Raw genomic sequence first — 27,621 nt, 5'->3', positions numbered from 1 at the left:
TACCAGCTCACCCAGAAATGCCAATGCAAAAGGATTGGAGACTAAGTAAGATTTCAGTGGCTATCCACTCTCACTATGCAATCAGGCACTAAGTACCTTTGTCAATGTGTGCATGCCAACCTTCTGGAGAGGCAATAAAGCCTTGATACTTGCAAGTAATCCCTAAGCCACCACTAGAATCCACTGAACTCAAGAAATAATTGGCATCAACTGCCTCAATAATCAACAACCCATCACGAAGGAGCCAGTTTCACCCATGGGCCCGTTCCCACCTCCAAATTTATTACAGGCAGCTATACCACTGGTGGATATGGACCTGTCCCAATTAGACCATTGCAATAGGCTTCATTAAATCTAGGGCAAATAAAGGGTTTAAAAATAACTTTTCTGGATTTATACTTCAACCTATGCTATGCATCCCAATAGTCCTGGTTTGTTTTTTGAAACAGCCTGGGAATATCACACCAATGATATTGGCAACACGGTGATTAGAACTGCTGCCTCACAATGCCAGGACCTGGGTTTGATCCTCAGCTTGGGTCACTGCCTGTCCAGAGGCTGCATGTTCTCCCCGTGTCTATGTGGGTTTCCTCTGGGTGCTCTGGTTTCCTCGCATAGTGTGAAAGACATGCTGGTTAGGTGCATTGGCTATGCTAAATTCTCCCTCAGTGTACCCGAACAGGTAGCAGAAAATGGCAATTAGAAGACTTTCACAGTAACTTCATTGCAGTGTTAATGTAAACCCACTTGTGACATGAATAAAATAAACCTAATAGCTTTAAATGCCCAAGTTCTATCTTCATAGCTTTCCTCATACTCTACATAAACTTCCCCTCGGCTAAATTTCATCCTTGAACTCAATTCATGAAACGGTATCTGTATTTCTCTGTCCATTGATCAAGCTTGTAAGGATCTTTTTGAACGTGTATATCTGTATTTGCGTTTGTTAATAGGATCACTCCAGCCACAATTCCTTTCAGAAATGAATTTAGAAGATCCCATGCTAAACCTGCGACACTCACTAGTAACTAGCCTGCCAACAAATGTTAAGAATTTTCCAATCCAAGTGATGGACTGAGACAATCATGTCAATGTCAAATATGATCCTGAAATCTCGGCAGGTAACAGCCACAGTTTCCCTCTTACTGCAGATTACATATGCCTGTGTGGGAAATATTCCCTGCTTTTACATATAATAAGAGTCCATGCGATAAGAAATATTAAAAGCTTTATTAAAATCCTAAATATTTCCGGTTGATCTCCTCATGATAAGACAGGATATCAAAAAGGGGCAGGTGAGGGAAACAGGTACAGTCCTTAATACCCTAGTTAAAATAGCAAAAACTGTTAGCATGATTGCAGATAGGTCACCATCTTACCCAGGCTGCTCAGGAAAATATCGAGCCAGGCCTCATAATTAAAAACACAACTTCAGAGGTAATACACCACAAGAAATAGATGTAATAAAGCAATCTGCTACCATGTGTCCGACTCAGGAGCAGCTCAAGTTATTCTGCATTTTTATTTTGCATTTGTAAGTGATTGAGTGTCAGATTTAGTGCATCAGTTGCCACCGAAATGTGCAGTTGGCCTGTAGAGTAATAACAAAACCCACAATGATTTCATACCAAAACAGAGGCTGTAATTTTTCCAAAGAGCTTTTCCACACAAAACACGGGAAAATGAATGTGCTCCAGCAAAATAAATCTGAAATTCTAACTTCACACCAGTCCATAAACGGATTAGTCATCGTCTTTGCTGCCGGTTTTGCTCAACTGGGGGGGGAGGGAGAGAAAGAATAAATAAATTTGATTAGAATATACTTTGTTCAATTTTAATGAAACTGGAATATTATAGAACCTTGCGAATACGTTTCCAAAACTGCTTTTTAAAGTGTAACTCAATTTCCCAACGATAAAATCTGAAATCGCTTACATCTTACTGACAAATGTACCACTACTATTCAAGAAAGGAATTGACAAAGAGCAGGAAACTATAGGCGAGTCAGTCTAAAATTGGTCATTGGAAAAGTGCTGGGATCCATTACTCAGGAGGTAGCAACAGGACATTTAGAAAATCATAACATGGTGTTTGATAAATTTATCAGAATTCTTAACAAGCAGGGTGGCTAAAGGGGAACCTGTAGATGTGGTATACTTGGACTGCCAAAAGGCATTTGATATGGTATCACAATCAAAGGCTGCTGCACATGGTGTTGGTGAGATATATTAGCAAGTTTAAGAAGATTGGCTAACAAACAGAAACCAGTCAGGATTTTTAAAAATTATTTCACACGCTTTTGGTTTCTCAGTCTAGATCAGCATTTATATTGTTCGTCTCTAATTGCCCTGTGGTGATGGCGGTGAGCTGCCTTTTTCGTCACTGCAGTCCATATGGTGCAGGTACACTTAGTGTTGTTAGGGATTGGGTTCTAGGATTTTGACTCAGCGACAGTGGAAGAAAGATACAGCTCCAAGTCAGGATGGTGAGTGACTTGGAAGGGAGCCTGCAAGTGATGGTGATCTCATGCATCCCATGGTCCTTGTTCTTTCAGGTGGTAGAGGTCACTTTTCGGCAGGTGCTATTGAAGGGATAAATGAATTATTTTGAGATGGCAAAACTGTAGCTTATGGAGTACCCCAAGGATCAGCATTGGGGCTTCTATTTACGACCCATATTAATGGCTTGGATGCAGATACAAACTGTACTTTCGATAAATTTGTGGACAGTACAGAGATAGGTAGGAAAGTAAGGTGCCTCCCAAAAATCTGCAGAGATAAATAGATTAAGTGAATGGGCAAAAAGTAACACAGAAAAATATGAACTTGCCCACTTTTCACAGAGAAGGCTGAAAGACTGCAGAAAGTTTCAGTACAAAGGATAGCAGTACTCTTTGTACATAGTCACAAACAAATTAGTTTGCAAATACAAGTAATTAGGAAGGCAACTGGAATGTTAGCCTTTACTGTAAAGAAGATGGAATATAAAAGTAGGGAAGTCTTGCTACAGCTGTACAAGGCTTTAGTGAGACCTCAATGGTGTACAGTTTTGGACTCCTTACTTCAGGGTTGATGAACTTGCACTGGAAGCAATGAAGGTAAGATTCACTTGGCTGATTCCTGGTGTGAAGGTGTTGTTTTATGAGGAAACATTGAGTAGGTTGGGCCTATACACTTTGGAATTTAGAAGAATGAGAGGTGACTTTATTAGGGGGTGTGACAGAGTGAATGTTGGAATGTTTTCTTCCATGGGGGGGATTTTAGGGCTAAGAAACAAGGTTTGGGAATAAGGGCGCAGTCAAATTTTATTAGATAGAATGTCACTTATTCAGTTAACTGAGTACGTCCAACAGTTAGCTCAATTAATGAAATCTGCTTGCACAGAATATTCTATGGGTGGGGGAAAAGATTTAATATTAAAAAATACTTACATGCTGCAGGAACAAAGTCATCCATCAAGCATCAGCAGATTTTGTTTGAGAGAAAGCAAAAAAGCTTGTTAGCAATTGAAATGCTTCAAATCATTTTACAAATCCGAATCTTGCGTTTTAGGGCAAGATTTCCTTTATATCTTTCAAAAAAATAAGTACAACTGCTAGCACAGTTTCCGTACAGTCACAGGCTCCTGCCAAGTACTATGCGGCTCAAATTTTTGAGCTTTACAAAAACAAAATCAAAGTTTACCTTAATAACATCCACCCAATTCCATCCTCGTGGCAGTTCTCCTCTGTTGTCTAGTGGAAAAATCAAACGACAGAACAAACAAGTCCTCAGAGTGAGATTCAAACGGAAGTATTGTTCCTTTCACACCAATTTCTTCCCACCGCCTTTTCCTGGACTAGCGACCATGGATTCCAGACAACCTTTAGCTAGGATTTATGGGTGATCCTGAGGAAGTATCAGTCAGCTACTTGACTTCGGGAGCATTAACCCCAAGACCAATCCTGGCTTCATCCTGTCAAAGGATCCCTACAGTGCAGGAGGCCATTAGCCCATCCAATCTGCACCGATCCTGCGAAAGAGCATTCTACCTAGGCCCACTCCCCCACCCTATTCCCGAGCACTGACTGAGGTCAATACACCTAACCTGCACATTTTTGGACTGTGGGTAGAAACTGGAGGAAGCCCCAATCAGACATGGGGAGAGCATGCAAACTCCACACAGATAGTCACCCAACAGGGATTAACAATGATGAGTGAAGACCAGGGCCCAACTCTTCTTCCCAAACACAGCCAGATGAACTTAATTGCAAAGCTTAGTACAATGAATAGGAAGTATTCCCAGAGATCCAAATTTTTAAGTTATGTCAGGTTACTGAGAGGGGTGTTTCACATCATTGTGTTAGAAACCTTTTGTTTCTGAGGAGGCTGAGAGAGAGGCTATTTACAAAAAAAATACAGACCAAGAGGGAAATTAAGGAGCAACAGCAGCTTTGTTATTGAAGCACTGATCCAAAGACAACAATTAAATCCAACCATGGCAGCTGAGGAATTTAAATTCCATGATTTAAATAAATCAAGAATTTAAAAAAGTGCCCTTAAAGCTACAGAATTGCGATAAAAATCCATCTGCTTCATAATGTCCTTCTGACAGATCGTTAAGTGTGGAGAAAATGCATTAGATAACTGAAATACTATGCTATATATCAAAACATCTTCACCCCACCTGGTTGCATTTCCAAGAAAGTGAAAAAGAATACACTGACTTGGCTTGGAACTATAAAAGGCCGTGAATGTAGCCCAATCCATCACGCGAACCAGCCTCCCATCCATTGACTCTGTCTACATTTCCCGCTGCCTCGGCAATGCAGCCGTTTAAGGACCCCATGCACCCTGGACATTCTCCCTTCCACCTTCTTCCGTCAGGAAAAAGATACAAAAGTCTGAGGTCACATACCAAACAACTCAAGAACAGCTCCTTCCCTGCTGCTGTCAGACTTTTGACTGGACCTACTTTGCATTAAGTTAATCTTTCTCTACATCCTAGCAATGTAGAGTAACACTACATTCTGCACTCTCTCCTTTCCTTCTCTATGAATGGTATGTTTTGTCTGTATAGCCCACAAGAAACAATACTTTTCACTGTATACTAATACATGTGACAATAATAAATCAAATCAAATCATTCATTTGTATGTTCAGAGCAAAATTCCAAACCTGTCTTATCAGCCAATTTCTTTTTTTGGGATTTTGACAGCTGTTCTTTTTTCTCCTTTTTCTTCGCCACAGAAGTATTTGATATTACGGTATTTTCAGTCAGCGATATGGTCTGTAGGAAACCCCAAAAATATACAAATTCAATATTATTAGACTAATTACTTCTAACTTCTTCTGTTAGAAGGACATAAAGAGAAACTGTACTTGTTGTCTTATGAGAATCAAGGAAATATTTTTCTCTGGGAGAAGTTGACTGAATACCAATCGTTCAACTAAACAATTCATAACAGATCCTGTGACACTTTTTAAAAGGGAGCCAAGGCATTCTATTCCTACTAACATTTAATGCTCAAATGATACTCCTTAAAACTTTTTATCATTTACATCAATACCATTTATGGGATTTTGCAGCATTCAAATTGGGTGCTAAATTACAACAGTGACCACACTTCAAAAGAAAGGCACTAGCTGTGAAGTGCTTTGGGACATCCCCAGGTCACAAAAGGCGGTCTCTAAATGCAGGTTTGTTTTTCACATTAAATGGAAGCGAACTTGGCTTGAACCTGTGTCTAGAAGAAGAAATGTTCAAAAATCTTGGGAGTCTCGTCAAAACAAATTAAACTTCAATATCAACCACAGACATGGATACAGAATAGTTTCCTTATATTGCAGCTGCACTGTCACAATTTGAATCATTAAATCCAAAATAGAATACCGTCAGCAATTAAACATCTCTTACAGTTAAAGCATTCTTTGATACAGACTTACCACTGAACTAACTACTGGGTGGTGGTTTTCCATCAGCTGCTCTTGGTTGTCTTTAGCCCATTCGAACAGTGTGTACACCATGGCAGTCCCCAGGTTTGCTTCAACCTGCTCATGTAGCTTGGCTATTATATTCTGTTTTACTGACGAAGAACTGAAGAGCACACAAGACGTACATCAAAAAAAATGTCACCAGACGGATTACCAAACTTAGGAACCGAGTGTGGTTAATCCTTTAGTTGTCAGCTTTACTGAAAATACATTATACCCGTTCTTTACACAGCTAATTGCAACTTTCCAATCTGAAGTAGGTGAAACATTGGTCATTAATCATGGAATCACTAACAAAGCAAAGTCTTTCATCTTGGACTGGGGAGGGGAAATAAAAAGATTTCTAATTAAAACTTCACGGTCAACTGTTTGTACATGGGATGAAAGTTAGGAAATTATATTTTTAAATTTTCTTTTCTTAGCTGTCTAGTTAAGTTCATGTTCACTTTTCTGTTTATGTTTTCTTTTATAGGTTGGCTCTGAGACACTTTTCTGGGTTAGTCATATGGCACATCAAAACACCTCCACAAAGTCTGGCATTATAGAATAATTACAGTAAATAAAGTGGTCCTTCAGCCCATCATGTCAGTGCTAGCTGGATGTAGTTGTGCCTTACCTATTGCTAATCCCATTTTTTGTCCTCATATCCACGCACATTCTTCCTTTTTAGATAATAAATCAATTCCCTCTCAACCTGTCCTGACATTTCCCATGATTTAAATGCCTTTATTTCTGGGTCACTCCGCTCGGGCACTCCCTTAGAATTGTACTCTTTACTTTATAAAGTCTCTCTGCATTATTCCTCAAAAAAATGAATCACTTCATAGTTCTCCACATTAAATTTAATCTGCCACCTGTCTATCCATTTCATCAACACGTCTTTGTCCTCTTGCAGTTATACACTATCCTCCTCACAGATTACAATGCTTCTAAGTTCTGCAGAGGCAAATTTTGAAATTGTGCCCTTTACACCAAGGTCGCTGTCATAAACATACATCAGGACAAGCAAGAGTCACAACACCCACTTCTGGAGAACTCCACTATAAACATGTACATTCCCCTGGACTGAAAAATAATCATTAACCAAGACTCTGTGCCCTGCCACTCAGCAAATTTTGTATCCAGGTTACTCCTGTCCCTTTGAATGAATTCAAGAGGAGGCTAGATATAGCACTTGGGGGTGAATGGGATCAAAGGTTATGGGAAGAAAGCAGAATTAGATTTTGAGTTGGATGATCAGCCATGATTGTGAAGAATGACAGAGAAGGCTTGAACGGCCACATGGCCTCCTCCTGCTCCTATGTTTTATTTCACAAACTACAAATTTACCCATAGGTCTGTTGTGCAAATACCTGCTGGAAGTCCATGTACCATACCCGCAGCATTACCCTCATCAGCCAAAACTCCAGCAAATTAGCTGAACATCATTTGCCTTAGTAATATGAATTTAGGCAGAATCAAACTAAAGAAATTCTCTTACCAAAACGTGTGCTTACTGTGATTTTAAATACGAGCACTCATACCCAGAAATTACAGTTAGAATTTAATTCACAAATCAACTAATTCAAGAGCTCTTTAAAATTGCAAGAAGGATAAAAAAATCTTGCATTTTCTGCTAAATAGGGTTGGAACTCTTACATGCTATTGTTGAAGAAGGCATTCAATGATATGTTTGGGGGAAGTTCTGGATACATTTCAGGCCATGAAATTTCTAGCAGGAAGGCTTTAGGGTCGCCAAGGTTACCTACCTAAAATAAAGTCGAAAAGCAACAAAATGGAAAGAAGGTCAAAAGCAGTACTGGCAGAGAAGGGAAGACATTCTAAATATAAACGTTGACTAATTTGAAAACAACATCTTGGCAGTTCTGAATACATTGTTGAAAGTTTGAAGGAGATATAGCCAATCGACTCTGGTCATTTATTTCACAATGGTCATTACTCTAAGTCAAAAGTGGCTTTCTTCTTTAACAATGGAGGAGGGAGGAAGGGTGGAATTTCAACTTTGTCCTCTAAACACTAATCTGGTGAGGTTAGAAACTCTGCTGGAGCGACATGGTGGCACATGGTTAGCACTGCTGCCTCAAAGTGCCAGCTTGGGTCACTGCCTGTGTGGAGTTTGCAAATTCCCCCCCGTATATGCGTGGGTTCCCTCCGGGTGCTCCAGTTTCCTCCCACAGTCCAAAGATGTGCAGGTTAGGTTAATTGGCCATGCTAAATTCTTTCTCAGTGTACCCAATAGGTGCTAGAGTGTGGCGACTAGAGGATTGTCACAATAACCTCATTGCAGTGTTAATGTAAGCCTACTTGTGACTAATAAATAAACTTTAACTTTTTAACTTGTGGAGCAGATCACTCCCAGTAAATAAGAAAATTGTTTCACCACTTGAACATCAAGTTTTGGAACAAAAAAGTTGCATATTTTGAGAAAGAAAGAATCAAAACAGCAATAAAACTGCCCCACAAGTATCCAAGAGGAGGATGATGCAGCTGCACCCAACAGTCAAAGTCTGGCTTCAAAACCAAACTGATGACAAATACAATCACCTCACAGTGCCCGAAACTTGGGTTCAATCCCCAGCTTGGGTCACTGTCTGTGTAGAGTCTGCACATTCTCCCTGTGCCTGCATGGGTTTCTTCCAGGTGTTCCGATTTCCTCCCATGGTCTGAAAGCTGTGCAGGTCAAGTGCATTGGCTATGCTAAATTCTCCCTTAGTGTGCCCGAACAGGCGCCAGAGTGTGGTGTCTAGAGGACTTTCACAGTAACTTCATTGCAGTGTTAATGTAAGCATAATTGCGACACTAATAAACTAAACTACAAAATATTGTGCCTTTTGGTTTTCCAATAATCGGATCACCATTGCACATGTGGATGCTACAGGGAAACTCTGCTGCTGTAAATGAGTTCAACGCTAATGAACGTGCACAGAATCCAAAGGCATAATATCCTGAAGTGCAAAACATTAACATCCTAATCAATGCAATGGCTTAATATAACTCACCCTATATTGAAAAGATGTTGGACTAAGTTCCTTAAAACAGTCATCTCCTTCATAAATGGAGCGAAGAGCTTCAAGCTCCATCTGAAAAGAAAATACAAAAAAAAAATCAATGTTATTGGAGAGAAAAGAACCTACTTAATGTAAAGGCAACACGATGGAATCAAAAACAAAACAGAAAATGCTGAAGAAACTCAGCAAGTCTGACAGCATGTGCGAAGATAGAGCCAACATTTCAAGTCTGGATTATAAAACTTAAATTGCTTGGCACCCTTGTGAAGGGCAGCACGGTGGCACATTGGTTAGCACTGCTGCCTCACAGCTCCAGGAACCCAGGTTCGATTCCCAGCTTGGGTCACTGCCTGTGTGGAGTTTGCACGTTCTCTCCGTGTCTGTGTGTTTTTCCTCCGGGTGCTCTGGTTTCCACCCACAGTCCAAGGGTGTGTGGATTAGGTGCGTTGGCCATGCTAAATTGCCCCTTAGTGTCCCGGGATACATTGGTTAGAGGGAAAAGCAGGGTAAATATGTTATGGTGGTAGGGCCTAGGTGGGATTGTCAGTGCAAACGCGTTGGGCTGAATGGCCTCCTTCTGCACTATAGGAATACTATGATTATATCCAGAGTAGGTGATTCAGACAAAGTTAGATTTGCATTTAAAGAATGCCAGAACAAGCAAGATTACCAGTTCTGATGAAAAGTCAATGACCGGCAACATTAATTGTTCCTCTCTAAGCAGTTACTGCCGGACCCCATAAGCATTTCCAGTATTTTCTGTGCTTATTTCTGACTGTCAACAACTATTGTTCTTTGCTTGTATCACAAGTTTCCTGGGTATGCAGCAGTGTGTGCAGGAGCAGTAATATCAAGAAACAGCTGAAGGTACTGGATACCACAAGAGGTCTGGCCCCCGTCAACATTCTGACAATAGTATTGAAGATATGTTCCAGAATGAGCTGCATCCCTACCTAATCAGTTTCACCACAGATAAAATACTGGCATCTACTGAATGTGCAAAATTGCTTAAGAATGTCCTATACACAAAAACAAGACAAACTCAATCCAGCTAATGACCTATTGCCCCCTTAGTCTACATCAACAGTGCAGTGCTATCAAGTGGCACTTGCTTAGCAATAACCTGCTCATTGACACACACTTTGGCTTCCTCCAGGGTCACTCACCTCCTGACCTCATTACAGACTTGGTCCAAACATGGACAAAAGAGCTGAACAACAAAGGTGAGGTGAGCGGCTGCCATTGACATCAAGACAGCATTTGGATGAGTTTAGCATCAAGGAGTGCTAGAAAAACTAGAGACAATGGGAATCAGGGCAAAATTCTCTGCTGGTTGGGGGCGTGTTTAACACAAAGGAATATGGCTATGGTTATTGGAGGGCAATCATGTCAGTCCTGGACCTCACTGCTGAAGTTTCTCACGGTAGTGTTCTAGGCACAATCATCTTCAGCTGCTTCATCACAGACCATCCCTCCATCATTAGGTCAGATGTGCAATGTTCCTAAATAATTGCACAAATCTTCAGCACCATTTGTAGCTCCTCAGATAAGCAAGACCTGGATAACATTTTGGCTTGGGCGAGAATTGGCAAGTTACATTCATGTCACACAAGTGCCAAACAATGGCCATCGTCATCAAGAGACAATCCAAACTCATACCCTTGACATTCAATGGCATTACCATTGCTGAAGCCCCCACCATCAACATCCTGGGGATTATCATTGACCAGAAACCAAACTGGACGAGCCATTTAATACTGGCTACTAGAGCAGGTCAGAGGCTAGGAACGCTGTGGCAAGTAACTCACCTTCCAACTCCCCAAAGCCTGTCCGCCATTGACAAGGCACAAGTCACGAATGTGACAGAATACTTTCCACTTGCCTGGATGAGTGCAGCTCCAACAATCGAGTCAATACCACCCAGGACGAGGCAGCCTATTTGATTGGTACCCCAACACCAACTTAAACATTCTCTTCTTCCACCATTAAGACACAGTGTGCACCATTTGCAAGATGCAATGCAGCAAATCTCTTTTGGTAGCACCTCCCAAACTCACAACCTCTACCAGACTGATTCCTGGGATGGCAGGACTGACATGAGGAGAGGCTAAGTCGGTTAGGATTGTATTCATTGGAGTTCAGAAGAATGGGGGGGGGGGGGGAAGGAAGGTGGTTGATCTCATTGAAATCTATAAAATTGTAACAGGACTAGATGCAAAAAAAGGATGTTCCCGGTGGTGTCCAAAATCAGGAATCACTGCTTGAAGATACAGCATAGAATGGAGTACAGTTTACGATGGAAACGAGAAGAAATTTCTTCACCTGGAGAATGGCTGTACTCTGAGAATGCAATAAATCTGCCTTATTGAAATCAAAAGAGAAAATGCTGAAAAAACCTCAGTCACGTGATCCCTCACCACCCAGAGTTTTGCACTTACGCACATGCGCTGATGACATCACTTGGGTTGCCCTTCGCCAGGGAAGGGGCACCAAATGGGCAACACACGTGCACATCCTGCATCTGTAAGGAGAGACAAGAGCTGGTGTTTTGAGTCCAGATGACTCTTTGCCAAATTTATTGCAATGTTATATTTGCCAGTCACCCAGCCTCAGAAGCAATGTACTGAGACCACAGTGAAAGTTAAAAGGACAAAACATAGGCTGAAAATCTACAATGGAGTAGCACATTGGTTAGTACTGCAGCCTCACACCCCCAGGAACCCAGGTTCAATTCTGGCCTTGGGTGACCGTGTGGAGTTTACACATTTCTGCGTGGGTTTCCTCCAGATGCTCTGGTCTCATTCCACAGTCTAAAGGTGTCCAGGTTAGGTGGATTGGTCATAATCTTAGTGTCCCTTAGTGTCAGAAGGATTAGCACAGTAAATACGAGGTTGCCAGGGTGGGGACTGGACAGGATTGCTGTCATTGCAGGCTCCATAGACCAAATTGGCCTCCTTCTTCACATAGGGATTCAATGGTTCAACAGTCTCACCCCAATTCTCCTCCTGTCTCATTCTGTCAGTCATCAATACTGCTCCCGCTCTTCATGCTAAGGAATAAGAAAGCCCCAACATACACATTCCTGGAAGATGCCCAGCAGCTTCATCATCCCCAGGGACAGAACCTTCAGCACCATTGCACATGGGCTGGGAGATGTTGTGATGTGGATGTGCCAGCGTTGGACTGGGGTAAACACAGTAAAAAGTCTGACAACACCAGGTTTTAGTCCAACCGATTTATTTGATAGTAAATGCACAAGCTTTCGAGGTTTCCCTCTTCGTCAGGTGAATGGAGAGTTCTGGCCTCGGACACAGCATATAAAGCACAGACAGTTTAGAGATTACTGATTAGAATGCGAATCTTCACACCTAACCTGCTGTTCAAGTCCTAAAATGGCTGACAATGTGTGTGGAAGGAGCACTGATCACAGGTTAAAGAGATGTGTATTGTGTCCAGACAGCACAGTGAGTGAGGTTTTGCAAACCCAGGCAAGTCACGGGGGTTACAGATAGTGCGACATGAACCCAAGATCCCTGTTGAGACCGTCCTCACGTGTGTGGAACTTGGCTACAAGTCTCGGCTCAGCGACTCTGCGCTGTCGTGTGTCGTGAAGGCTGCCTTGGAGAACACTTACCCGAAGTCACGGGCATTCAGCCTCTGACCTTCGGGTAAGCGTTCTCCAAGGCGGCCTTCACGACACACGACAGCGCAGAGTCGCTGAGCAGAGACTGATAGCCAAGTTCCACACACATGAGGACGGTCTCAACAGGGATCTTGGGTTCATGTCGCACTATCTGTAACCCCCGTGACTTGCCTGGGTTTGCAAAACCTCACTTACTGTGCTGTCTGGAGACAATACACATCTCTTTAACCTGTGATCAGTGCTCCTACCACACACATTGTCAGCCGCTTTAGGACTTGAACAGCAGGTTAGGTGTAAGGATTCACATTTTAATCAGTAATCTCTAAACTGTCTGTGCTTTATATGCTGTGTCCGAGGCCAGAACTCTCCATTCACCTGACGAAGAGGGAAACCTCGAAAGTTTGTGCGTTTACTATCAAATAAATCGGTTGGACTAAAACCTGGGGTTGTCAGACTTTTTACTGGGAGATGTTGCCCAGCTGTCAAATTCCTGCCAGAGGGAGGACAGGGCCGCTCGCTCTGAGTCCCCACTCCCAGGGAGAACAGCCCCTCCACTGAGTCCCTGCCTCCCGCCCAGCCCGATAGACACAGAGCCCAGCTCGGCTCACCGTCTGCTCCTCGTTGGCCGTCATCGCTGTGACTCCCGGTTGGTTGGGGCACGGGGGGGAATTCAAGCCGCCAGCCTCAACACCGAGCGGCCTCCATCCATCCAGCCCCCCGAACACACAGAACAAACCCTCCACCACTACTGTTAGCCTCCCCCTGCCCACGCCGGCCCCGCGCTCAACTTCGACCTTTCCTCTTCGACCTCTCACACCATTGGCCGGGGCGCTCGACCAATCAGGTGTCCACGGTCACGTGATCCCTCGCCTCCTGGAGTTTTGCGCGTGCGCACATGCGCTGATGACATCACGGGTTGCCCTTAGCCAGGGAAGGGGCGCCAAATGGCCAACGCGCGTGCGCGTCCTGACGCTCTCCCACACTGCGCGTTGACATCACAACGTACAGACGTATGCGTGACGAAGTTAACTCCTCCGCATGCACACTGGGTCCTTCCCCCAGCAGCGCGGGAAATTTGAAAGTTGCAACTTCAGAGTTTCTTTTCCCGTCCCAGTTACAGGCTTCTTACATCCCAAGTGTTTCAGAGAGCATTATTTGTGCTATTACTTCTGATTCTCTCCAAATATGCTGCCTGTCCTGCTGAGTATTCCACATCATCTGCTGAGCATTTCCAGTGTTTTTTGTGTTGTATAAACCCCTTGTTATGGGGCAGCACGTGGCACAGTGGTTAACTCCTCCGCTGGGACCCGAGTTCAATTCCCAGCTTCAGTCACTTCTATGTGGAGTCTGCACATTCTCCCCATGTCTGTGTGGGTTTCCTCTGGATGCTCCGGTTTCTCCCACAGTCCAAAGAGGTCCAGAGCATTTAGAAAGCAGTGGCAGAATCAGAGGGAGTCAGTGTGGATTTATGAAGGGGAAAGCATGCTTGACAAAGCTGTTGGAATTCTTTGAAGATGTAACTAATAGAGTTGACAAGTCGATGTGGTATATTTGGACTTTCAGAAAGCGTTTGACAAAGTCCCGGACAAGAGATTGTCATGCAAGATTAAAGTGCATGAGACTGGGGGAAGTGTATTGAGATGGATAGAAAACTGGTTGGCAGAGAGGAAACAAAGAATAGGAATTAATGGGTGCTTTTCAAATTGGCAGGCAGTAACTAGTGGGGTGCCACATGAACTGGTGCTGGGACCCCAGCTATTCCTAAGTGTAACAAAATGTAACATCTCAAAGTTTGCAGTTGATACACTTGGGTGAAAGGGTGAACTGTGATGAGGATGCAGAGATCCTTCAGAATGATCTGGGCAGGTTGGGTGAGTGGGCTAATCAATGGAAAATGCAGTATAATTTGGATAAATGTGAGGTTATTCACTTTGGAAGCAAAAACAAGAAGGCAGATTATTATCTGAATAGCTATAAATTGGGAGAGGGAGTGTGCGTGGGTGTCCTTGCGCACCAGTCACTGAAGGTAAGCATTCAGGTGCAACAGGTGATAAAGAAGACAAATGGCATATTGGCCTTCATTGTGAGAGTTTTCGAGTACAGGAGCAGGGATGTACTCTAGGTGAGGCTACACCTAGAGTACTGTGTGCAGTTTTGGTCTCCTTTTCTGAAGAAGGATGTTCCTACTCTTGAGGGAATGCAGCGAAGGTTTACCAGGCTGATTCCGGAGATGGTGGGACTGATGTATGAGGACAGATTGACTAGGTGAGGACTGTTTTCGTTGGAGTTCAGATGAATAAGAGGGGATCTCATACAGACTTACAAAATTCTAATAGGTCAAGACAGGGTAGATACAGGGAGGATATTCCTGATGGTGGGGGAGTCCAGAACCAGGGGTCACAGTCTGAGGATTCAGGGTAGACCATTTAGGATGGAGGTGAGGAGACATTTCTTCACCCAAAGAGTGAGGAGCCAGTGAATTCATTGCCACAGGAAGTAGCTGATGCTAAAACATTGAATATATTCAAAAGCCAACTGGATATAGCACTTGGGGCAAATGGGACCAAATGTTATGGGGAAAAAGCAGGATTAGGCTATTGAGTTGCATGATCAGCCATGATCGTAATGAATAGCGGAGCAGGCTCAAAGGACTGAATGGCCTCCTTCTGCTCCTGTCTTAAATGTCTATGAGTGGGTTAAGTCGATTGGCCATGCTATATTGACCGTAATGTTGGAGGGATTAGCAGGATAAGTATGTGGGGTTATGGGAATAGAACCTGGGTGAGATTGTGGTTGATGCAGACTCGATGGGATGAATGGCCTCCTTCTGCAGTGTAGGGATTCTATGACTCAAGATAATCTCTGTGGAGTTAGAAATTATTCTTGAAGAAAGTGCTGTGATGAAAAGAGATCAGTATTTGATTGTCCATTGTCACACACAACTCCTGAGATTTAGTTGTGTTTCACTGACAATGGTGAGACTGAATAGTGACGCTATGGTAACACGCAGTCTTTCCAATTCATTGTCACCCAATGAATATTTCTACCCAGATATCCAAGGCATATCTTATTCTCCCACTGTCAAAGCAGAAAGAAATAATCCCTGTGCATATGTACACTTCTGGTCGCCCTGCTATAGGAAGGATGTTATTAAACTGGAAAGGGTACAAAAAAGATTTACAAGAATGTTATGGAGACTGGAAGGTTTGAATTTTAGGGAGAGGCTGATTATTTTCTCTGGAGTGAAGGAGGATGAGGGGTGACCTTATAGAGGTCTATAAAATAATGAGGGCCATAGATAGGTGAATTATAAAGGTCTTTTCCCCAGGGTAGGGGAGTCCAAAACTAGAGGGCATAGGTTCAAGGTGAGAAGGGAAAAATTGAAAAGGGACCTGGGGGACAACTTTTTCACAGAGAGGGTGATGTGTATATGGAATCAACTGCCAGAGGATGTGGAAAGGCATGTATAATTACAGCATTTAGAATACATTTGGACAGGTACATGGATGGGAAAGGTTTAGAGAGATATGGGCCAAACGCAGGCAAATGGGATTGGTTCAGTTTAGGAAAACTGATTGGCATGGATGAGTTGGGACAAAGGGCCTGTTTCCGTGCTGTATATCTCTATGATTTACATTGTGATTGTACCATCAGAACTTTCAGTTGCATGCTGTGTCATCAATGAAAGTTTCCCCCCAAAAGTATACCTTATTCATAAAATTTGTATAAGTACATTACATAAGAACATAAGAAATAGGAGCAGGAGTAGGCCATCTAGCCCTTCGAGCCTGCCCCGCCATTCAATAAGATCATGGCTGATCTGTTGTGGCTCAGTTCCACTTTCCCGCCCTCTCCCCATAACCCTTAATCCCCTCTCTTATCAAGAACCCATCAACCCGCTTCTTAAAAATATTTAGCGAGGCAGCCTCCACCACTTCAACGGGCAGAGAATTCCAGAGATTCACCACCCTTTGAGTGAAGAAGTTCCTCCTCAACTCCGTTCTAAACCGCCTCCCCTTTATCTTGAGGCTGTGCCCCCTAGTCCTACTGTCTTTTTTGAGCGGGAAGAGTCTCTCCACCTCTATCCTATCCATCCCATTCATCATCTTATACGTCTCAATGAGATCTCCCCTCATTCTTCTAAACTCTAATGAGTACAAGCCTAGTTTATTCAGCCTCTCCTCATAGCTCAATCCCCTCAACTCCGGTATCAGCCTAGTAAACCTCCTCTGCACTCCCTCCAGGGCCAAAATATCCTTGCGCAGGTGCGGCGCCCAAAACTGCACACAGTACTCCAGCTGCGGCCTCACCAATGCCCTATACAGCTGCAGCAAGACCTCCCTACTTTTATATTCACAGAAACTGCAATAAAATTCAACGTGTTTCCACACACCATGGAAGGAATTTTCCCATCCCACCTGCCACAGAGACTGTAGTGGGTGGGGGAACGGGCCATGCAAAGGTCCATTGACCTCAGGCAGGATTTTCCAGTCTTGGGGTGAGTGCATTTGGATACTCCTGCCCTACATTTCAGTTTGGAATCAAACTCAGCAACTCTGGCAGCACCTATGTAGAGAGAAACAGTTAAGGTTTCAAGTCCATATCACTCTTCTTCTGTACATTGAGGTTTCACTCAGGTCCTCAAAGTAATTTCAGTGCTCTTAATATACACAATGTACACGGCCTGTCAGCCCAAGAATTTCCATGGCCCTGGCTGGGTCTCCTTTGTTATGGCTCTGAATTTATCTTCACCCACTGATCTGCTTCCCCAGTCACCTCTTCTGCCATTGTACCTGTTCTTCTGTCTCTGGTAATGGGTACATTTTAGCTGTGTTCAGTATTCACTTTCACTAAACATGTCCAGATGAGATTTGCTCTGGCCGAATCCTGGACTATGTGCTATTGGATTCCAGGTTTTACCTACTGCAGTATGTTTCATTGGCCAGCAGTTTTCCTGTGTGCTTCTTTGCCTTTCTGTTTCCAGGTTGATGTTGGAGGGCAAGAAGTGATACTTGCATTTATATAGATTTTTATGACCACCAGAGGTCTTTTTGAAAAACAGATTGGCACTATTAAAAATATTGCAAGTAACATTTACGCCAGGCAGTCACCACCCCAACAAGAGTGAATCTAATCATCTCTCCTTGATGTTCAATGGCATTACCATCACTGAATCCCCCACTATCAACATCCTGGGGAGGTACCATTGACCAGAAACTGAACTGGACTATCCATATAAATAGTGTGACTACTAGAGAACGTCAGAGGATGGTGAAAACACAACAAAGGATGAAACTGCAAGTAGGGATGGCCAATAGGAAAGTAGAGAGGTAGATAAGCTGTATATGGAAATGTATATGGGCACTAGATAAGGACAGGACTAGTACTGATGTATGTCTTCAATAGATCAATGTCATGCTGACACAAATTGTCAAGGTTTGCACATGAATAATGCCCACTTGGACAAAGTACTGGAGGGTGAGTCACCTCCTTTAATTGTGCTGCATAAGGGGAATTTGCATTTAGAAACCTAAACTCATTTCGGTTTATCTACTAAAATTGATAATTTTTCAACTATCAGGTTCTATGTTTAAGTATCATTTTGAAGTAGATTTGATTTTAATGAAATCCTTTGTGGTGTCCCTGCCTCCTTTTCTGCATAGAATATAAATATCTAGAACAGTCTGAGTAGAGTATGCTTGTGCATGAAAGGCATGAATGCTGATAAATCTCTGTGTTTCCTCAGTTATTGTTCAGCATTTCTATAATCACCATTCCACATGAAGTTCAAACCAACATTAATAATAGGGTTGCCAATTTTTGGCAAATCCAAAACTAAATGGGTTGAAAGTGTTTCTTGAAGTTCGGCAAATATGGAAGGAATGTTTGTGAGCTGTATACAGCAAGTATTAACAGTTATGATTAATATGATGCAAGACTTCCCCATCACATGGTGGCCATGAAAGGAGGAAGTATTGCTCAATCATAATGTTTGTTCCTCTTTGCCCTTAATGTTCTGATTTTAATAGTTTTCTTAAGTTTACATTTACAAAGAGGAAGGATATCTGTTATGAGCAAAAGAACATTTTTCTTAAACTGTTTTCACCACCTGTCACTGCTGAGTACGCGTTGATTCAAAAACTTTCATCAAACTGTTGTTAGATCAGAAACCCCAAGGTACATTATAAAGCCAGACAAGACCCCAAACAATTTTCTATTTTGGCATTAATGTGTCAATAAGGCATTTTATTCTAGGCATGATTCTACTGACAAACCAGGGAGCTTTCAGCTAAACAAATTTTATTTAATAATGCTGTTTAACTATAACAAATGAATTAGCTTAACCTTTAACAATTGAACTATACTTTAACATGATAAGATACATGTCTTAACCGCGAACCTATCATTATAAGTTTCAATTCTCACCAACTCTTGCCAACTTTTACAGATGCACCATAGAAAGCATTCTTCCTGGTTGTCTCGTAGCTTGGCATGGCTCCTGCTCTGCCCAAGACTGCAAGATACTCCAAAAGGTTGTGAATATAGCCCAATCCATCATGCAAACCACCCTCCAGTCCATCAATTCTGTCTACACTTCCCGCTGCCTCGGCAAAGCAGCCAGCATAATTAAGGTCCCACTTCTCTCTTCTGCCTTCTTCCGTCGGGAAAAAGAAACAAAAGTCTGAGGTCACATACCAACCGACTCAATAACAGCTTCTTCCCTGCTGCCATCAGACTTTTGAATGGACTTACCTTGCATTAAGTTGATCTTTCTCTGCACCCTAGCTATGACTGTAATACTACATTCTGCACTCTCTCATTTCCTTCTCTATGAACGGTATACTTTGTACAGTGTGCAAGAAAAAATACTTTTCACTGTATACTAACGCATGTGACAATAAATCAGATCAATTCAAGCGCTATTCCTCTTTTGACTTAAACCTCCTCTTTAAATTAGTTACCAAAACACAGGCATACTTGCTGTGACTTAGCTTATCAGCCCTGCAGCTTTCAGAGAGGTCTTTTCAGAGAGAAAAAGCTGCTGCTTTCTTCAGACAGCCCAGGCAGCAACTCCTTTTGTTTTTAAAAATGAAATTGAAACAGTATTTCTTCTTTGCAAGCTTAGCTCCTCCCAGTAACCACATGACACTATACCCGAGTCTGAAATCCCAGGAGAATCTAAAATAAACAAAACGTTGATTAACTCTACAAAGTAACACATTCCGAGCAAAGATCAATTATTAGCCTGCATTCTTAGCATCCGCTGCACGTTTACCATTGACTCTAGTTACAAAACACTGCCTCTTAAAGCAACCCCACCTTAAATATAAAAAATATCAAAATGGCAGAATACCATCACACTATCTCAATCATTACCCACAAAACATCTTTCCTTATGACTTCAACAAGTCTGCCAATAACATCCCACAAGACTCAGCTATATGGCCTAAGCAAGACTGCCAATCCAATACAAATCAGTGTCGGTTTACTGATCACTTTGGTACTATGGACTTATGGTCAGTAGAAAACTGATCAAGAGTATCCAAGTTCTTTTACTTTAGGATTTGCAGGATTTTAATCACTTGATTAAAAACCACTTTCCTTTAGAGATCCATAGAATCCCTACAGTGCAGAAATGCTATTCAGCCTCACAGGTCTGCATGTGAAGAGCACCCCACCCAGGGCCTCCCCTCACCTTATCTCCATAATACTGTGGATTTCCCATGGCCAATCCACCTAACCTGTACATCTTTGGATTTTAGGATCCTTTTGAAGCACACAGGTATCAGGACACATTGTTGCCTAGAACCAGGGTTCTACATTAAGGTAGTCAAGATTGATAATCTACACCGCATTGACTGTGGCAGTTCATCAGACTCACCACCATCTCAATGGCTAGAGGTAATGTCACTGTGCTAGTAATCAAGAGGCCCAGACTAATCTCTGGAGAATTGGGTTCAAATAGCATCATGGCAGCTGTTGGAATTTAATTCAATGGATAAATGTGGAATATACAAAACCATTCTTAATCATCGTAGATTAATTTCTTTAGGGAAGGAAATCTGTCGTCCTTAACTGGTGTGGCCTACACGTGACTCCAGACCAACAGCAAGGTGGTTGAATCAATTGGCCTTTGAATGGCCTTGTAAACCACTCAATTCAAGGATAATTATCTAAAGAATTTTTAAAAATTAAATAATTACACACAAACTGAAAATGGTGATGGGAAGAGTATGTTTAAAACAGTACCTTATCTTTTCTCCACCTTTTAAAAAAATTATTAATATTGCAAGTAGGCTTATATTAACACTGCAATGAAATTATTGTGAAAATCCCCAAGTTGCCACACTCCAGCATCTGTTCGGGTTCACTGAGGGAGAATTTAGCATGGTCAATGCACCTTACCAGCACGTCTTTCAGACTGTGGGAGGAAACTGGAGCACCCAGGGGAAACCCATGCAGACACGAGGAGATTCTGTACAGACTCCTCACAGACAGTGACCCAAGCCGGGAATCGAACCTGTCCCTGATGCTTTGAGGCAGCAGTGCTAACCACTCCATCACGGTGCCACCCTTATGGGTATTTCCAGGGCTTTCTAGTTTTGTATGTTCAGTATTTTTCCCCTTTGTTTTTTTAAAGTGATGTACATGATGTGGAGATGCTTGTGTTGCACAATAAGAAGTCTCACAACATCAGGTTAAAGTCCAACAGGTTTATTTGGTAGCACTAGCTTTTGGAGCACTGCTCCTTCATCAGGTGAGTGGGAATTGGGTTCACAAACAGGACATATATAGACACAAACCCAATTACAAGATAATGGTTGGAATGCAAGTCTTAACAGGTAATCAAATCTTTACAGGTACAAACAATGCGATGAAGAGAGGGTTAAGTACAGGTTAAAGAGATGTGAATTGTCTTAAGCCAGGACAATTAGTGAGATTTTGCATGCCCAGGCATGTTGCAGGGGTTACAGATAGTGTGACATGAACCCAAGATCCCGGTTGAGGCCGTCCTCATGTGTGCAGAACTTGGCTATCGGTTTCTGTTTGGCGATTGTGCATTGTCGTGTGTCTTGAAGACCGCCGTGGAGAATGCTTACTGAAGATTAGAGGCTGAATGCCATGACTGCTGAAGTCTTCTCCGACAGGAAGGGAACACTCCTGCCTGGTGACTATCGACTGCTGTCCATTCATCCGTTGTTGTAGTGTCTGCATGGTCTCCCTAATGTACCATGCCTCGGGACATCCTTTCTTGCAGCGCTATCAAGTAGACAACATTGAACGAGTTGTAAGAGTATGTACTGTGTACAAGATGGATGGTGTTCTTACATGAAATTATTGCATCTGTGTCAATGATCCAGCATGTTTTGCAGAGGTTGCTGTGATAGGGTTGAGTGGTGTCGTGGTCACTGTTCTCCTAAAGGCTGGGTAATTGGTTGTGTACAATGGTCTGTTTGAGGTTGTGTGGTTGTTTGAAGGCAAGTAGTGGGAGTGTGGGGATGGCCTTGGTGAGATGTTTGTCTTCATTGATGACATGTTGAAGGCTCCAGAGAATTTGTCTTAGCTTCTCTGCTCCGGGGAAGTACAGGATGACAAAGGGTACTCTGTCTGCCGTGTCCTGTGTTTGTCTTCTGAGGAGATTGGTGCAGTTTTTCACTGTGGTGCATCGGAACTGTCAATCGATGAGTCAAGCGTCTTATCCTGTTCATACGAGAGCATCTTTCAGCATCTGGAGGTGTCTGTTGTGATCCTTCACATCTAAGCAGATCCTGTGTATACGGAGGACTTGTCTGTAGGGGATACCTTCTTTAATGTATTCAGGGTAGAAGCTGGAGAAGTGGGGCATCATGAGGGCATCCGTGGGCTTGCGGTACATTGAAGCACTGAGATGACCATCCTTGATGGAGATGCGTGTATCCAAGAATGTGTGAGCAACAGGTAAAGATGCTGTTAACACATATATCTGCACACCATAGAGAAATAGCCTAAAGTCAGGTAGACTGGATATAGTCAGGCACATTGCTAACCCACATTATGGGAACAACTGTGATTTTAGTCACAAACACAGGATATAAAATTCACTGATGCTAACAGAGCAATAGTCAGGAACAATGAAGAGACTGCCTGTTGTGAAGGAATAACACCAGATGTGCTGTGTGCAGTGAGGCACATCCACCTCATCCTGTAAGAATGTATAAGGTCCAGGTTGTAAAAACAAATGGTATGCAAGATGTGTTGTTTCTACAACTGAGCATACTCCCTAAAGGGGAAGAAGATCATTGAGATAGTCGGGACAGCAGTGATTAAGTTAGCAAAAGATTGATTACAGCCGGTCTGAATTGGACATGTAAACAGTTTTAGATAAGACGGATGGGTACCCATAAGGACTAATCAAGTAAGGACATTAAATCAACACTACAAATATGCACCCTTGTGATAACAGGAGACATGGTTACAAGGGGAGTAGAGGGGATGGGAACTTGGGGCACCTTGAGCCAATAGAGGAATGACAACACATAAATGGGATAGGGACCACCAATTAGGGGAGAACAACGTATTGTGTAATTGATCAATATGCTTGTAAAAATAGTGTAAAACCCCTGCTTAAACTCGATGTAAGGTGTGCCTATTTTTTGGACACCTGGTCTTGCAAGAACGTTAAATAAAATATCTTGCTCCTTTGGAACTTGACTCGACTAAATTGTTTGACTGTGAGCTGCGTTTCTCACAAATGCAACCGATTCTGGAGAGTAGTCCATGGTGAGTCTGGTGGTGGGATGGAACTTGTTGATGTCATCATATAGTTGCTTCAGTGATTGTTTGCTATGGGTCCAAAGGGAGAAAATGTCATCAGTGTATCTAGTGTATAGCATCAGTTGAAAGTCCTGTGCGGTGAAGAGGTCTTGGTTCAAACCTGTGCATGAAGATATTGGCATATTGAAGTGCAAATTTGGACCCCATGGACGACCCCATGCATCTGGAGGAAGAGCTGGTTGTTGATGAAGGAGCAGCGGTCTGAAATTTCGTGCTACCAAATAAGCCTGCTGGACTTTAACCTGGTGTTGTGATACTTTTTAAAGTGATATAAGGGAACATGTCAAGTGTGATCATCCATAAGGACCCTTCATTCATGCATGAAAAGTCTCTTCACTTCTGAATTAACTGACTTCAGAGTGTCAACACATACTGATCATGCCCACTGCATCCCTTGCAGCTACAACACAGCTTCGCCACCAATGGCCTCCCACCACCAGATGGCGAAGTTGAGACAAGGCGCCTCCCCACACACACACACACACACACACACACAGGGGTCCGCCCTCCGGCTGCTGATTGGGCAAACGGCGAAGGCGGTCTGCATAGCGATTGGGCGGTCCGACTGTCAATCAAAGGAGGGCCGCACTGCGTGCTGCGTCATGACGCAGTGTTTTGAGAGGGCCGCAGTTCCAGGGCGAGGGGAAGCGAGAGGCAGTGGGTCTGTCCGTCCAGGTAAAGTATCCGGGCTGCCGGCTGGGGAGGGTATCAGCGTCTGTCCTGGGAGAATTATAGGCCTACTTGGTTTAGTTACCACAACACAGGCCGTAGTATTAGTTATAAGTGACAGTCAGTGCCTTGTTAATGCACCTGAGCTTCCTCTAAAGCCTGTCCTAGCCCTGAATTTACCCAAGTCTTCTTATTCCACCAACCTGTCCAACTTCCCTCCTTGATCCCCATGTTGGTCAGTATGGCTATTGCCCCCTTTCAGATCTGTTGTTATCACTTCTTTCTTCTTCCCCCTTCCCCACCCCCCATTAAAAACCCCTGGCACCCCTCTCTTTAAAGTTTTGCTCCCATGTCCATCACTCTAATCTCTCAAATCTTTGAATGTGTCGCCTCCAATCAGGTTCCCCTCCCTGCTACAACTCTTAGCAGGGTGGTTAACACTACTGTCTCACAGTGCCAGCAACCTGGGTTTGATTCCAGGCCTCAGGTCACTGTCTGTGTGGAGCTTGCATGTTCTCCCTGTGTCTGTGTGGGTTTCCTCTGTGCGCTCCAGTTTCCTCCCACAGTCCAAAGACATGCTGGTTAGATGAGGTCATTGACCATGCTAAATTCTCCCTCAGTGTACCTGAAAAGGCACTAGAGTGTAGCGACTGGGGTATTTTCACAGTAACTTCACTGCAGTGTTGATGTAAACTTGTGAAATAATGAATAAGAAAAAAGGTGAAGTAAAGATAAGGTCCTGTTTTGGACATGCTCTTCTCATCAGTTTGTATGTGCTTATTTAATTATTCCTTCAGTGTACCTGAACAGGTGCTAGAGTGTGGCAACCAGGGGATTTTCAAAGTAACTTCATTGCAGTGTTGATGACTGCGCTAAGCTTACAATATGACAAGTGGTAAGCTGCTCCTCCTCCTTGCCCTTGAGTTGTCTGTGACCTTCAACACAGATGACCACATCATGCTCCAATAGTGCCCCTCTACTGGTGTCCAGATATATGGGGATTCCCTCACCTTGTACCACTCCTACTTATCAACTTGTTGCCAGGGGGTCACTTACAATGGCTTTCTTCCTATTTCCACCCTTGCCTCATACGTTCTCCAATGGCCCCCTCCTATTTCTCGATCTACTTGTTACCTTTGGGGACATCATCAGAAAATTCATCCGATCATAGAATTCCTGCAGTGCAGAAGGAGGCTGTTCGGCCCATCAAGTCTGCACCGACCACAATCCCACCTAGGCTCTATCCCCATAACACCATGCATGTACCTTAACTGGTCCCCAGACACTAAGGGCATTTTAGCATGGCCAATCCATCTAACTTGCAAAGCTTTGAAATGTAGGAGGGAACCAGAGCAGACATAGGGAGAATGTGCAAACTCCACGCAAACAGTGACACAAGCTGCGAATTGAACCCAGGTCCCTGGTGCTGTGAGGCAGCAATGCTAACCACTGTGCCACCCTCAGATTCTACATTCTACACCAGCCCTACTCCCTAGCCTCTCTGGGTCAAATATCAAGTCATAGATTAAGTTTTCTCCAATTAAAAATTGGAGAGACCAATGCCATTCTCTTTTCCTCCTGCCACACCGTCTATTTCCTTGCTACCAACTCCAGAGCGAGATTGCTGTAACCTTAGTGTCCTAAGAACGTTAGATAGAGACACTAGAATAGGGCGATTGAGCCTAGTCTACCATTCAGTGTGATAATGGCTGATCTTCTACCTATATTCATATTTCCCCTATCATATTATTGACCCTGAGATGAGCTTCCACCCCCTTGGTGGTGCAGTGGGATCTGGGGCTCTGCCCCATGAATCACAAGAAGTTAGTGATTAGGAAGGCAAATGGAATATTGACATTTATTGCAAAGGGAATGAAATATAAGAGTTGGGAAGCTTTACTGCAGCTGAACAGTGGGACCATATTGAGTCCCTCTCTATCACCAAAGCTACCTACTTTGATCTCAGTAACATTGCCATTCTTTTTCACTGCCTCAGCTTATTTTTGCTACCTCTTGGACTTAACTATTTCACTGCTCTCCTATCCAGCTTGCGATTTTCCATTTTGCATATATATATGAACTTACCTAAAACACTGCTGCCCATGCTCAAAAAAGACAGTAGGACTAGGGGGCACAGCCTCAAGATAAAGGGGAGGCGGTTTAGAACGGCGTTGAGGAGGAACTTCTTCACTCAAAGGGTGGTGAATCTCTGGAATTCTCTGCCTGTTGAAGTGGTGGAGGCTGCCTCGCTAAATATTTTTAAGAAGCGGGTTGATGGGTTCTTGATAAGAGAGGGGATTAAGGGTTATGGGGAGAGGGCCGGAAAGTGGAACTGAGCCACAACAGATCAGCCATGATCTTATTGAATGGCGGGGCAGGCTCGAAGGGCTAGATGGCCTACTCCTGCTCCTATTTCTTATGTTCTTATGTTCAAACACACACAAAGACCCGCCATCTCTGTGTTCACTGTTCTACGTTGGCTCCGAGTCCAGCGTAACCTTTACTTTTAACATTCTCAACATTCTTTTCAAATCCCTTTATGGCTTCACTCCTGCCGATATCTAATCTCTTCCAGCCATATAACCTTTTGATATTAAATGGGAAAATGCTAGAAAACCTCGGCAAGTCTGGCTGCATCTGTAAGGAGAGAAAAGAGCTGATGTTTTGAGTCCAGATGTCCCTTTGTCAAACCTTCTGATATTCTTACATTTCTCTCTCAAAGGCTCGTGAGCAGATTCTAAAACTTTGTTCAGTAAATCAAATCATGTTGCCTGGTTTGATGATTTAGACTAACAATCAGTTTGCACAGGGTAGCTCTGGCAATCACATGACTGACATTAATTCTTTACTCCTAGTCTTATTTTTCCCTTGCTTAAAGGAATACCATGAAGTGCAAACTATAAGGAATTGTCTCATGAAACTTTTTTGTTCCACCATTGATGGTTTTGCCTTCACCTCCCTAGCTTTAAGCTCTGGAATTCCTTTCCTAAGCTTCTCTACCCCAACTGCCTTAAGAAACTGCTTAAAACTTACCTCTTTCATTAACACTCATTCAATTATTCCAATATCTCCATTATAAAAACAAAATACTGCAGATGCAAGGTATCTGAAATAAAAACAAAGTGCTGGAAAAACTAAGATCTAGCAGCATTCATAGAGAGCAAAACAGAATTAACATTTCAGTCCATGTGTCTCAAGAGTCATAGAAACTAGAAACATTAACCCCTTTTCTCTCGCCAAAGATGCTGCCAGACCTGCTGAACTTATCCAGCATTTTCTGTCCATATGTGATTTGTTGTGCGTAGATGGGGTGTTTTCAGGGGCTTAACTTTAGCTAATGCAAAGGCAGGCTTATGACACAGCAATATCCCAGTGAAAGGTGTTCTTTATTGACTAATATCTGAAGAGGGGAGACGTCAGGTAGTCTGATGTCTCTTTAAATTTGCATTACATTCGCCAGCATTATTGTACATCTCAAATCACTTTTCCCGCTGCCTTGTTCATGCGAATTGGG

General features: G+C 43.0%; 2 protein-coding genes across 2 annotated transcripts in view; one reads left to right on the top strand and one right to left on the bottom strand.

The window, feature by feature from the left end:
* Positions 1-1,211: 1,211 nt before the first annotated feature.
* rwdd (RWD domain containing 4) lies at positions 1,212-13,439 on the bottom strand. Its single transcript, XM_080189425.1, has 6 exons — positions 13,232-13,439; positions 8,972-9,052; positions 7,611-7,720; positions 5,925-6,075; positions 5,157-5,268; positions 1,212-3,733 (listed from the first exon to the last, which is right to left on the bottom strand). The coding sequence occupies exons 1-6, from the start codon at positions 13,253-13,255 to the stop codon at positions 3,615-3,617; spliced, it is 597 nt and encodes a 198-aa protein (XP_080045551.1). The 5' UTR covers positions 13,256-13,439; the 3' UTR covers positions 1,212-3,614.
* A 10,593-nt stretch (positions 13,440-24,032) lies between these two features.
* Positions 24,033-27,621, top strand: part of trappc11 (trafficking protein particle complex subunit 11) — a 54,469-nt gene continuing 50,880 nt past the window's right edge. Inside the window, exon 1 of the mRNA XM_080189423.1 lies at positions 24,033-24,113. Coding sequence (XP_080045549.1) covers positions 24,041-24,113 — 73 coding nt within the window. The 5' untranslated portion in view covers positions 24,033-24,040. The remainder of the gene's footprint in view (positions 24,114-27,621) is intronic.

This window comes from Carcharhinus amblyrhynchos, chromosome 5 (genome assembly GCF_965287045.1).
Source record: "Carcharhinus amblyrhynchos chromosome 5, sCarAmb.v2.hapA, whole genome shotgun sequence".
Taxonomy (NCBI): Eukaryota; Metazoa; Chordata; class Chondrichthyes; order Carcharhiniformes; family Carcharhinidae; genus Carcharhinus; species Carcharhinus amblyrhynchos.
This window is presented reverse-complemented; position numbering and strand designations above follow the sequence as displayed.